The sequence below is a fragment of the Macaca mulatta genome, chromosome 17, assembly GCF_049350105.2.
Source record: "Macaca mulatta isolate MMU2019108-1 chromosome 17, T2T-MMU8v2.0, whole genome shotgun sequence".
Classification (NCBI taxonomy): Eukaryota; Metazoa; Chordata; class Mammalia; order Primates; family Cercopithecidae; genus Macaca; species Macaca mulatta.
Genome location: NC_133422.1, coordinates 27559970 through 27574077, shown reverse-complemented (window position 1 = coordinate 27574077; position 14108 = coordinate 27559970). Strand labels below are relative to the sequence as shown.

The window sequence follows — 14108 nt, the reverse complement described above, 5'->3', positions numbered from 1 at the left end:
GTCCCATTCACATTAGGATATGCATACATGAACAGTCATACATGTAGAAGTCAAAGCAAAATCAAAAATTTAATATCAAAGATTTCAATTTTTTTCTTAGTTGTATTTTCTAAAGTTTCTACAAGTGGTATGTGTTCCTTTATTACATAGCTTTTATAATGGGGTGGGAGGTAGTTTCCCATACAGTTTCCTATAAATAGCAACATCCACAGGCAGCAGGGATATAGTATCTGCCAGTATTTTATACTACTAGACAAATACTGTTAGAGTATTTATACCAACTGGAAAGATGCTGCTTTTAACATTATTACTCTATAGTACCACTAATTAAAATGAATTCAAGTTACCTGTGATCCAATTTCGACACATCCCTGTCCCACAGCTTTAGCAAATTTCTCTTTAAAGATATATCCTATATCCTTCACTCTTTTCAGTATGCTTTCTTTTGGATTCACTGTGCAGTTCTTTAGGAGGTAAAAACAGAAATCAATGTCGAGGATACTGTGTAATCAGAATTAATATTTTCTGCTCCATAATATATGACTTTTAAAATTGTTTATAAAAATGTGGAAACGCTTCCACAATAACTAGGTAACCACAACTACTGAACATAAGCAGACAATATAATTTCATTGGATGTTAATGACCAAAAAATACTAGAGTACAACTAAAAAACCCTATTATCTAAATTTTCTGCCACTAGGCTAAAGAAGAGCAAATTTGTTAAGCTTTCCATCCATCAAAAAGAGCCTCATACATTCTCATAAAATATCTTCAATTAAGGGTTATATTGGGATATATATTGCTTCCAAAAAAGCAAATGAAATAAAACCAAGGCTTGCGCTGGTATCATTTCCTAATTTTTTTTTTTTTTTTTTTGAGACAAAGTCTCACTCTGTCGCCCAGGCTGGAGTGCAGTAGCGCGATCTCGGTTCGCTGCAACCTCCACCTCCCAAGTTCAAGTGATTCTCCTGCCTCAGCATCCCAAGTAGCTGGGATTATAGGCATGCACCTCCATGCTTCACTAATTTTTGTCTTTTTAGTAGAGATGGGGTTTCACCATGTTGGCCAGGCTGGTCTCAAACTCCTGACTTCAAGTGATCCAACCACCTCGTCCTCCCAAAGTGCTGGGATTACAGGTGTGAGCCACCATGCCTGGCCCATTTCCTAATTTTAAAATGTGCTTTGAAAGAGTTATGAATTAGCTAAATCATTTAATTACATTTTCAGAAATACAAGATAGGGAAATTGTTCAAAAGAAGTTCCCATACATGTATCATTTGGAATGGGGCTATTCAACTTTAATAATTATAACACATCACAAGATGATGTATTAAAATGCATATTATAATGTATTATAATATTATATAATTCATATTATGATATATTAAAAGTAATCACAGCATGATTCTCATCAGCTACAAAGATTTATTTTTTTAATCCTTTATACATAAAATACATTCAAAATATACATTCAAAAATAAAATTTCTAAAATTAAGAGTATGGCCAGGCACAGTGGCTCATGACTGTAATCCCAGCACTTTGGGAAACTGAGATGAGCAGATCACCAGAGGTCTGGAGTTTGAGACCAGCCTGGGAAACATGGTCAAACACCACCTCTACAAAAATTACAATAATTAGCTGGACATGGTAGCAGGCTCCTGTAATCCCAGCTACTTGGGAGGCTGAGGCACAAGAATCACTTGAACCCACGAGGTGGAGGTTGTAGTGAGCCAAGATCATGCCACTTCACTCCAGCCTAGGCGACAGAGTGAAACTCTGTCTCAAAAAAATAAGAAGATTATAATTTTCATTCTAATGTGCATTGTCTGTCAACATTTTCACAATCTAGAATATCAACAATTCTATATTCCTGAAAAAAAAAAAAACAGCACAAAAATCTTAGAAACATATAACAAACAAGCATTTCCTGTCATAAAACAATTGTTGCCAAAATGTCCATTAAAATGTTCATAGCTTCTAAGATTTCACATGGAGGGAAGATGGCATTAATTTTAAAAATTAAGGAACTTGAAATAATAGAGAATTAAAATGAAGGAAAAACATAATGACCTTCAAGACATGTTCACTTTGACATATGCAACTTATCATCTACATAATTAAGCTTTTAAGCTTCATTAAAAGTTAAGCTTTAAATTGAGCTCTAGAAAATGTCTTTCACATGCACTCATATGTCCACTGGAGTGCTATTCACAATAGGAAAGACATGGAATCAACCTAGGTGCCCATCAATGGTGGACTGTATAAAGAAAATGTGGTACTCATACACTATGGAGTACTACACAGTCATTAAAAAAAAGAACGAAGTTATGCCCTTTGCAGCCACATGGATGTAGCTGGAGGTCATTATCCTAAACAAATTAATACAGAAAAAGAAAAACAAATACTGCATGTTCTCATTAATAAGTGGGAGCTAAATATCGTGTACTCATGGACATAAAGATGGCAACAATAGATACTAGGCACTACTAGAGGGAGGAGGGAAGGAAGGGAGCGAGGGTTGAAAAACTGTATAAAAACATAAATAAAGATCATATAGTTTCCAAGTTTAAAAAAAAGTCTTTGAGGCAGAATTTTTTTAAATAAAAAAGAACTCCTACATACTCCAAATATTGGAGGAAGTATTCAAAATGATATAAGAAGAAAGAGCTTATCATTCTTTTAAATTCTTCCATTATCCCTTGCTAAAAGGTTTAGGTACCTGGGTACATATGTTTTGGCATATATTCTTGTGCTATAGATAACTCATAAACAAAAGTGACTTTATGCATGTTGGACAAACAAAATCAATTCTGAGCCAAAACAATTATGAATATGATGACAGATATTACTTTGCTAATTCCTGGGGGAACACAGCAAGAGATGACAACAGATTATGACAAAATTACAGACAGCTTATGGCAATGAATGAATTGTTAACAAGTACAAAAAGCACAGTTGCTGAAATAAGCCAAATTTTAATAAGTCTCCTGACCCTATGTCCAATTTTAGAGGATGAGCATTTCAGTGGGTCCCAACCCTCATCTGAGTTTAAGGAAGGAGCGAAGGAGCAAGCAAGCAACATTGATGATAGTTTCATTCTCTCTCTTTCTCTCTCCTTGTCTTCAGGGGAGAGAGGGTAGCAGATGCCTTCAGATATCAAACTCATTGTCTATCAGGAGTTGCAAACTACAATGCTAACAGGGCCAGGTAAGAATTGTAAATAAAAACGGGTTAAATATTGGATGAAAAAGATTATAGGGGTATGGGGAATGTTAAGTCCTATCTAACACTACATTCAAAGAAAAGATCTTAAAAGTAGCCAGAGAGAAAAAGATAGATTAACTATAAAGGAACAACAGTTAGATCGAGTGACATAAGACTTCTTAATTAGCAAAAATGGGATCCAGGAAATGTATTATCTTCAAACTTATAAGAGTCTAAAAAGTAAATGTCAACCTGGAATTGAAGATCCAGCAAAGCGATCTCACAAAGAAATAAGAGTAAAGAAAATTTCAAACCAAAAAACAAAACAAAACCTCAAAAAGTTCATCCCAAATTAATACCACTAAAGTAATTATCAAAGGATATATCTGAAGACGAAAACAATGATCTCAGAAGTGAGGCATCAGTTGTAAGGAAGAATGGTGAGCAAGGCAAATAGGTAAATATAAAATTTTTTTTAAATAACACTGTATAAATAAAACAATACTAAGCAAGACAAGATTATGGATAACTACATGTTAGATAGCAGATAAGTACTTTAAAAAGAATCCAGTACTTTAACTTTTAATTTCAAGTTTCTTTGCCAAGATATTACAATAAATAATGTTTCATATATGGCTTACATTAAAATAGGAAATCAGATTTTCTGAAGGTTGATCACTTGCTGAATTTAAAATCATCATTAATTGTTGGATAGTGTTCATAACAGTCCTAGAGGGGAAAAAAATAGGAAAATGTATTAAGCAATGAAGGGAGAAAAAAAGGAAAAAATGAAATGTTTTCTATCCCCCAAGTTAAACGTGTCTTCAAATACACTGCCTCCCGCTTGTCTTTACATTCCCTCAAATAAGACTGTGGTTTATAAGAAATTACATTTCACTTAAATCTTTAAGAAAATATGTATTCACAATCAATAAGTTTATAGTTATAGAATGGATATACTTATTTACTAATAAAACTACATATCAATAAAATAGTGGCATTATTTTTAGGAGAAACTATATAAACTGGCAACAAAATGGTATTGTTTTAAGAAAACATTATTGCAATCAAATGTTAAACATTTTCAAACTAAAGACAATAAGATATTTAGCAACTAGAGTAAAGAATCAGATGATTCTTCTTTACAGAGACCTTCAAGAAGAAAGGATACTAAGATCCTGGATACATTTAAAAGTCACCATTTTCAAAGCATAAAATTAGGTCAATCTCTTAAGATCTCATTAATTCTATAATTTTATGTGTGTGTATATGAAGGGGGCAGTATATGGTAAATATCAATATTACAATTTTGGAGTAGCTGAACATTTGGGATACTTTAATTATGCAAAGAACTGTAGACTGTTTAGGGCTGAAAAGATCCTCAAATATTATTTAGTAAAATATGCTCAGTGTTCTCAGCTAAGCATGTGTAAACCAGTATTTACCTTCCTCATCTTTCTTTTCTTTTTTTTTTTTTTTCTTTTTTCTTTCTTTCTTTCTTTTTTTTTTTTTTTTGAGAAGGAGTCTTGCTCTGTCGCCCAGGCTGGAGCGCAGTGGCGCAATCTTGGCTCACTGCAACCTCCACTTCCCGGGTTCAAGCGATTCTCCTCTCTCAGCCTCCTGATTATCTGGGATTACAGATGCCCACCACCACACTGGACTAATTTTTGTATTTTTAGTAGAGACAGGGTTTCGCCATGTTGCCCAGGCTGGTTTCAAACTTCTGCCCTCAGGTGATGTGCCCACCTTGGCCTCCCAAAGTGCCAGGATTACAGGCGTGAGCCACCACACCTGGCCTCGCCTTTCAAATATATTACAACACAGCTTCTATATGCTTCTGTGTCCATTAACCATATTTAAGCTACAGTGATTGAAGCCACATATGACCAACTGGTAAAAACAAAAGACTTTTCTCATTTGTTCTAATACTTGACCTTCCTTGAAGCATTTGACACTGTTAGAGAAACACTTGCTCTTAATGAAACTCCCTCCCTCCCTCAGCTTTCTTGGCTTCACTCTCTGCGCTTCCCAACCATACTTTCCCATTCTCTAGAACAGCGGTCCCCAATCTTTTTGGTAACACGGACTGGTTTCATGGAAGACAATTTTTCCATGGACCACAGAGGGTAGGGGGAATAGTTTTGAACTGTTCTACCTCAGATCATCAGCCATTAAATTCTCATAAGGAGTACACAATCTAGATCCCTCACATGCACAGTTCACAATAGGGTTCACGCACCTACGGGAATCTAATTCCACCGCTGATCTGACAGGAGTTGTAGAGCTCAGGCGGTAATGCTCGCTTGTCTGTCCACCACTCACCTCCTGCTGTATGGCCCGGTTCGTAAGGGGACACAGACTGGTCCCTGGCCCAGGAGTTGGGGACCCCTGCTCTAGAACCTCACAACTTCTATCTAGTCCTTAATGCTAGCATCCTTTAAGCTTCAGCCCTTAGCCACTGACTCTTGCCATTATGCACCCTCACTTCAAGCAATCTCATTGTTTTTATGGTTTTAACTCCCCTGATGATTCCCAAATCTATAGAAGACTATCCTACTGCTTACTAGATAGCTTCTTCAGAAATGCCTCTAGAACAATATTCTAAGTATGAATTCATCAAATATTTATCAAATCTGTTAATTGTTCCTTCATTCCCACCACTACCATTGGGTCAGATCTTTAAAACCTCTCAAGTAAACTGCTGCAACAGACAAGTCCAGAGATTTTCATGTACTATGTCTGTGGTAGTAAGGCCAAGGCATATTCCTCAGTGGACACACAATTTTTTAAAAGAAAAATCAAAACAAAATTCCTCAGGTTATTCTAATTTGCACACCTGGTTAAGAACCACTGAGACAGACTGACAGGTTTATTTCTCACTTTTTCTTATTCTCCTCAGTCTATCCCCCCCACAGACTATTACCATGTGAACTTGCAAAAATTATGTCTGATTTTATCCTTACCCCTGCTTAACATCCATTTATAGCACAGGCTCTATCATACACATGCTACAGTCCAAATTTGTGAGTATGGCATATAAGGCCCCTCATATCTAGCACCCACTCTCCTCTCCTGTGACTTCCTACTCTCATTTTACAGTCAATCAATACAGAGCTGCTAATAGTTTCCCAGACACATTGTGTTATGTGATATTATGAAATACACGTTTGGTCTTTGACCCCATATCCTGACATACAACTCCTAAAATACTTAGAAACTCCAGTGATGTCTTTTTGTGTGCTAATGAATTGACATGGCTGGCAGCCCCTAGCAAGCTTCTGGATGGGGGCTGGTCACTAGAAAGCCCAAAGCAGAGTTAGAGGATTGGAACCTTCGACCCTAGCCCCCAACCTCTGGGGAGGGGAGGGAAGCTGAAGGTTAGGTTGATAATCAATAGCCAATGATTTAATCTGTCATGCCTATGCAATGAGGCCTCCATAAAAACCCAAAATGGCAGGGTTCAGAGAACTTCCGGAGAGCTGAACACGTGGAGGCTCCTGGACAGCTGTCTGGCCAGGGAGGGCATAGAAGCTTCCCATCCCATCCCCCATACCTCATCCTATGCATCTTTACATCCATATCCTTTGTAATATCATCTATAATAGACCAGTAAACAGAAGTGTTTGAGTTTTGTGAACCACTCTAGCAAATTAATCGAACCTAAGAGGTGTCATGGGATCCCCAACTTGAAGCCCTTTGGTCAGAAGATCCAAAAACCCCGACTTACAATTGGCATCTGAAGTTGGGGCCAGTTTTGGGGACTGAGCCCTCAACCCGTGGGATCTGACACTATCTCCAGGTAACCAGTGTCAGAAGTAAATTAGAGGACACCCAGCTGGGGACTGCTGCAGAACTGATTGCTTGTTTCTTGGTGAGGAAAACTTGCCCACATTTGGTCACATAATGTTGTACAAATGTGTTGATTCCAAATGTGTTGATTTCTGTGTTGATTGTTGTCGGTAGTGTGACAGCAGAGTTTTCTCCACTTACATGTTTCACACTTCCATACCTTTGAACATGCTGTTCCCATTCCCTAAAATCTTTATCCTGTGGCAAAGGCCTTTACATGTTTCAAAATTCAGTTCAGACATTGCTTTATAGTCCCTTCTGTGTCATCTCAGTATCTTGTCCATAAGTATATACTATACTTACATGAAAATGTATTCATGTACATATTTATACAGTCATTTGAAATATATTACTGATTGCCTATTATGTATCAAGTATTATAACAGGTCCTAATTATTAGATAGTGAACAAAAAAGTTATGGTCTCTGTGATATGGAATTTTAAGGCTATTTTGGGTATTAGTAAAAAATAAGCAAACACAAATGAATCTATCAATATAAATTGGGATGCATGCTATAAAGAATGGAACAGGATGCTATGAGAAATAATAAAATACTTCAGAGAGAAACATATTTTCAAAAGCAATATTTGTGCTGAATGAAGAGTAGCAGTTGGTAATCCATGGAAAGAAAAGGAGGAAGAGTTTCAAGAAGAGGGACTATCAAGAAGAGGGATACAAGGGTTTTCAAAGTACAAAAGAACTTGGAAATCCCAAGAAACTAAGAGAAGGCCAATGTGTGGCTAACACAGAGCAAGAAAGTAAACAAGATGAGGTTGGAGAGGCAACAGAAACCAGATCAGATAAGATCTTTTAGGCATTGTTAAGGAATTTGCATTGTATACCAATTGTAATGGGATGCAGTCAGAGGGTTTTAACAGCAAGGTGAATGTAACTGATTTACATTTCTAGGAGAAATTCTGGGGGCTTTATGGAGAATAGCTTTGATGGTGAGGAGACAGGAACAGTGAAGAGACCAGATGCAGGTAGTAGGCTACTGCAAAAAAATCCAAGAGAAAGAGAACGATGTCTTGGACAAGAGTTGGGAGAGCAGAAATGGAGAAAAGTAGATGAACTCAGGAAATATTTTGGAGGTAGATTATTCAACAAGCCTTGATAACAGATTGTGAGGTGGGAAATGAGTGAGGAAAAAGACATAAAAAATAGTTCTAATCCTTTTAGGTTGTATGCAGATCAAATAGTGATACTTTTAATTTTTTCTTTTTTATTTACTGAAATGGAACACATTCCTATTTTAGGTTATGCTCCTTAAGGATAGACAAAACTAGGTCCAATAACCGTATCTTCAGCAACTAGTAAAATGCCCAGCACACAAAGATTATACATATACATATTTTTTCTTTTTTTTTTTTTTTTTTGAGACAGAGTTTCGTTCTTGTCACCCAGGCTGAAGTACAATGGCACAATCTCAGCTCTCTGCAACCTCCGCCTCCTAGGTTCAAGCAATTCTCCTGCCTCAGCCTCCCGAGCAGCTGGGATTACAGGTGTGCACCACCACACCTGGCTAATTTTGTATTTCTAGTAGAGATGGGGTTTCACCATATTGGCCAGGCTGGTCTCAAACTCCTGACCTCAGGTGATCTGCCCGCCTTGTTCTCCCAAAGTGCTGGGATTACAGGTGTGACCCATCGCACCTGGCCTTCAATATATATTTCTTACATGTATGTATGTATGAGTGGATACATGTATTTCTTACATGTATATATGAATACATAAAGAAACATGTGAACAAATCTGAAACACTATAAAGCAATGAATAACAAAATTATAATATAATTAAAAGTAGGAAAATTCATACCTAACTGGAGTGTGTGGAGGAATCACATTCACCTCTTCATCAAGGTTACTTTTTCGCGGTGTTCTCTGTGTTTCAAAACTAAATCACAATAAGCGAAGTCATTCACATACTGAAAATTTACAATTTGTGCTTTATGCATCAAAAAAACAGTATAATGCTTCTGTTGTCTCATAAAATCATATAAAATGATAACTCAATAATAGATATGATAGAAAATAGATGACCCAACTGCTGCTTAAATAAAATCTTTTTCACTATTGTTTTTAATTGTGGGTCTCTTTCCATTATACTTATGACAAAGAGGTATACCAACCATTATTTTTTTTAAAGTGAAAGTCAGATGCTTTCTCCCTGGTGGTATTGATAACCAAATTGTTCAGTATTAAAAAGCATTAAAACTCAAGTTTTTTAATGCATTATTCCTTCCAAAAACTTTATTTCCACTTAAATAAAATTTAAAACATTTTACTGTGTTTAACTTCTAAATTACGCATATTTTCAGTTTCATATTAAAAGAGTTCATGCTAAAGACACAAAATTAACTTTACTTATGATCAGTCAAAAATTTTAACAATCAGTCTCAACCATTCCAATTTTAGGTTTCTACATGATAATAAAAGAGACTACACTTTTGTATTAACTTTTTTTAATAAACCAGGCAGCAATAGTATATGAAAGGATAGTAATAAAATAGAGACCACTATTTGCAGAAACTAATTACTTTAGACATTATCTTTAGGTGCACATTTTAAAAAATTATATTCAGTTAACTGCAAAAAGGTAACTGTTATAGAACACACAATTCACATTAAATCTATATTTGTAGATAAGTTATATGCTTAAAATACTGTTAAGCTTTTCTTTGTATAAAGACATTTGAAAGTAATTTGTTACAAATGATATCTAAAGGTCGCTAAGCTAAAAACTATATAATCTACCTATATCAGTATCAACCTATATCTAAGGCAAATCAATCAAATATACCATGTGCAATACCTGTCTATAGAATCAGTCTGAAGAGTCTTATCATGATCCAAAAATAATCTTGCATCTAGATCTTTATTTTTAAGATAAATTTCTTCATATCGTTTAGACAGACTTTCAACCTTGAAAGAAAAAAGTCACTGACAATTATCCTTTACATGTCATTACATCTCTCAGAACACAGAGGCACAGATTTCATTAAAGAATTTTTGTACAATATACATTTAATTTTGCAATATACACTGAGTTTGCATGCAATATAAATAAGGTCTATCTAAAAGTGAGGTACAGAAAATTGCAATATTTGTTCAACTTTGATTTTAGGTCTATTTCATGCATATGAAAGATTTACTAGAATTTTACGTAGACAAAGATAACCAATGCTACAAAACAGTACCTAAGATAAAAATAGGTATTATTATAACTGTTTAACTGCCAAGATTTTCCAAACATTCCATATATGCTTTACTTTTAATCTTTTTTTTTTTTTTTTTTTTTGAGATGGAGTTTCACTCTTTTGCCCAAGCTGGAGTGCAGTGGCACAGTCTCAGCTCACTGCTACCTCCAGCCACCGGGTTCAAGCGATGGGTTCTCCTGCTCAGCCTCCCAAGGAGCTGGGATTATAGGTACCTGCTACCACGCCCAGCTAATTTTTGTATTTTTAGTAGAGATGGGGTTTCACCATGTTGGCCAAGCTGGTCTTGAACTCCTGACCTCAGGTGATCCACCTGCCTCGGCCTCCCAAAGTACTAGGATTACAGGCGTGAGCCACCGTGCCCGGTCTACTTTTAATCTTTTATGTTTATCAATATAAAATATTTTTTCAAACATTATTACAAATCCCCTTGATTACATATTCTACCAATGTTTTCTAAACCCTTTGGTTCACTCCAGTACCCTTCAGTCAAGCATCTTGGGCAAGAGAAAAGTTTATCAGTTCAATTAACACACTTGCACAATTTATTCCCAATCTTAGATACTTTTTCAATTGCTAGAATTTGTAAATCTTTCATCAGTTCTGATCCATAATTTTTAAATCATACTTTAAAAACCAATGCCCAAGAGAAAGCTATTGGCATGTCTTCTACTGTGACTTTTAATGCCAAAGTGATTCCAACCTGAGAGAAGTAAAATTGCATTCTAAAAGGAGAGATAGGAAGAAACCCAATTAAATGCAAACTTTTCATTAATCTTCATAAACGTATTAGATAGAACAGTAATCTGTGCTTGATTAAGTTTAATCATTGTTCCTGTCCTACCTTAGTTGAGGCACTAATTACCAGTCATCTATTGATTGGCTATATTATGTGAAATATTGGAGAAAAAGTAAAATTACTCAAGATTTATATTAAAACTGTAATCCTTCTAAAGGAAAAAAAAGATTGCTATAACAGATTTTAAAGTTATGAGCAGCCTATTTTTTGGTACCAAAAGTGGTAACAAGACTTATTAATATAACATTTGGTCCCTTCTTGCCTCTTCAGTACCATATTTTAATTGTTCTGCCCTGTATCCCAACCTTAATGAATTACTTAGAGTTCACTGAACAGACTATACTATCATACATCACTGCACCTTTGAATCTATAATGTCCAACCCTTGTAAATGCTGTATCTGTAATGCTTACTCAGATTTGAAATCACATCACCTCTAAACTATTTTCCACAAAACCTATCAGCCCCAGTTTGGATTAGGTATTCTCCTTTGAGATATCGCAGAACCCTGTGAATACTTTTATCACAGTCTTGTAGACTCCTGTAATGGTCTATATCTTTGTCAGCCTCTCCCACTAGCACTTTAACAATAGTGACTGAGAGTGAAATCTCTGTATCCATAGCATCTAGCACATGTTTGACATATATTAAGCATTCAAAAAATATTTGTTGAATTAATAAATTAATTCAAAAACTAGCTATAAATTCAGGTTACAGAACTAGCAGTCTAGCTATTTTATTTCATGCCTTTTGGTCATAGTGACTAATACTAGGTGCTTCTAAAACACTGGTTTTGTTCTTCATCATTTATCACAGCATCCTTTTCTCCACATATTGCACCTTACCATGCAAAGCTCTGTTATTCTGTTCTCATTGGAAAGACATTTGTAGGAAAATGCGAAACAAAACAGATAGATGGATGGAATATCACAAAGGTAAAACACTTCTGCAATAGTCAGTCATTTCAACAAATACATTTGTATTTTCAATTAAGTAGTTCCTAAAAGTCCTCAAAAGAGATGTTCTACAATATAGTAATGCCAATAATGTAGATGGCATTAATCATGGTTCCTACACTTAATGATGCTTACCAAAGCAAATGTAACTATGTATATTTAGCTATTAATATTTAGCTATTTAATGGTATTTAGAAGTTTAAAAGTCTGTACTTTGGGTTTTGAAAAATTTCAATAAAGATTGATTTCTAGTATAAATCACAAAATGATGCTAACACATTTGATTATCTACTCAAAAGCTTTTTGTTACTATACAAAAGTTAGTTTCACCACAATTCTACTTGGCTAGATTCTTCTTGGGCAAAAAAAAATTTTTGATACACAGTAAATTGATCTAAGAAAGTTAGACAATTATCCTCCCTCCATAGTCTCAAAACATTAATATTTTATTAAATTTCCTTTCAGATTACCTCTGGAAGTCCATTAGATGTTACAAGTCCAAGAGAATTCATAAAAGGTATAAAATTTTTGAAATAAACATTTTTCACCTGAAAAAGATGAAGTTACAACATGATCATTAAAATGTAAAACCAAATCTAATCTCTGTCACTATTAACACTAGAATGAAAGTGTTAACTGACATTTTATCAATGACATCCATTCAAGATAGTGTAATATTTATAATTAATTCAATTATTTACTTTTTAATGCATATGAAGGTAAGTAGGAAACTGTTAAAGAAATGGGATTTATGAGAAGAGAACCCCTTGAAACCAAATTCAATATTCCACATTTAACAAATGATAAAAAGACAGGACACTCAAAAAAATTAAGCAACTTGACTCGTGGCAGAGTTTGAATTAAAATCCAGTCTGTCTACCACCAAAGCCAAGGCTTTTCTACATTGCCTCTGATTTCTCTCTAGAGTATATTTTTGGACATTTCACTCATAGGTCATCTGATATCTGCTCAGAAAATATCAAGTCAATTTTTAAGCATAAATTTAAAAAAAAATTTCACACCCAAAATTAATACCCAATAATTCATTTCAAAACCAAATTATTCAGTGGTGTCTTCTGATAGAGAAAACTTCTTAATTTTCATGTACTTAAATTTATTAATTGTTTCCTTTCTAGGCTGTGGGTTTTGTGACCTGATTACGAAATATTTATCAGGCCGGGCGCGGTGGCTCATGCCTGTAATCCCAGCACTTTGGGAGGCCGAAGCAGGCGGATCACTTGAGGTAGGGAGTTCGAGGCCAGCCTGACCAACGTGGAGAAGCCCCACCTCTACTAAAAATACAAAAAAAAATAACTGGGCATGGTGGCACACGCCTGTAATCCCAGCTATTCAGGAGGTTGAGGCAGGATAATTGCTTGAACCCAGGAGGTGGAGGTTGCGGTGAGCCGTGATTGCACCATTGCACTCTAGCCTGGGCAACAAGAGCGGAACTCTGTTTCAAAAAAAAAAAAAAAGGAAAAGAAAAAGAAAAGAAATATTTACCTGCTTTTTGATAATAAAACTTTTTTCTATCAAAAAATTAGAAATAAAAATGTTTTGTGGGAGTATACGTGGTTTTATGCAAAAGCACCCTATAATTAATATGGATCTTAAAAAAAACATACACACACACACACTCAGAAAACCTGGAGTTATATTCCTGGCCATTTTATACTTGCAGTGTGTTAACAGAATTTTAAACAATTTGCTTTTCTTTATTTATCTTCCTTGCCAAACTTGGAGTTTACATTTATTAAGGTGGGAGTAATTTAATATCAGTTCCTACCTCTATTTCCTAAATAAGTTATAAGAATTAAGTCTCTGAAATACTTATTAGTTTTGTTTCCTAATTAGCTTACATTTACCTAGAATATTTATAACGTAACTAGTTCTAATTAACCAATTAGTATGACTAAACAATAGTTATATGACAATAAACAAACCAATTAGTTATATATTAGGTATATAAACCATAAATTATATATAAACCATATATATACCATAAATTAACCAATCAAAATGACTAACCAATAGTTGTATAACCATAAGTGCAATATGTAGTTAATGAAGTGTCAGTTAA

At 35.0% G+C, this 14108-nt stretch overlaps 1 protein-coding gene and 1 long non-coding RNA gene across 6 annotated transcripts in view; one reads left to right on the top strand and one right to left on the bottom strand.

Moving 5' to 3' along the window:
* RB1 (RB transcriptional corepressor 1) overlaps positions 1-14108 on the bottom strand; it is a 175798-nt gene that overhangs the window by 95346 nt on the left and 66344 nt on the right. For all 5 annotated transcript variants that reach the window (XM_077973614.1, NM_001261047.1, XM_077973610.1 and 2 more), the window contains 5 exon segments: positions 12499-12576; positions 9871-9980; positions 8875-8952; positions 3850-3937; positions 348-464 (listed from right to left, as the gene is read on the bottom strand). In XM_077973614.1, the coding sequence (XP_077829740.1) occupies positions 348-464; positions 3850-3937; positions 8875-8952; positions 9871-9980; positions 12499-12576 (471 nt within the window).
* Positions 3130-13551, top strand: LOC144336329 (uncharacterized). The gene is made up of 3 exons (XR_013407982.1): positions 3130-3211; positions 12494-12545; positions 13165-13551. It is a non-coding gene; the product is annotated as an uncharacterized LOC144336329 (long non-coding RNA).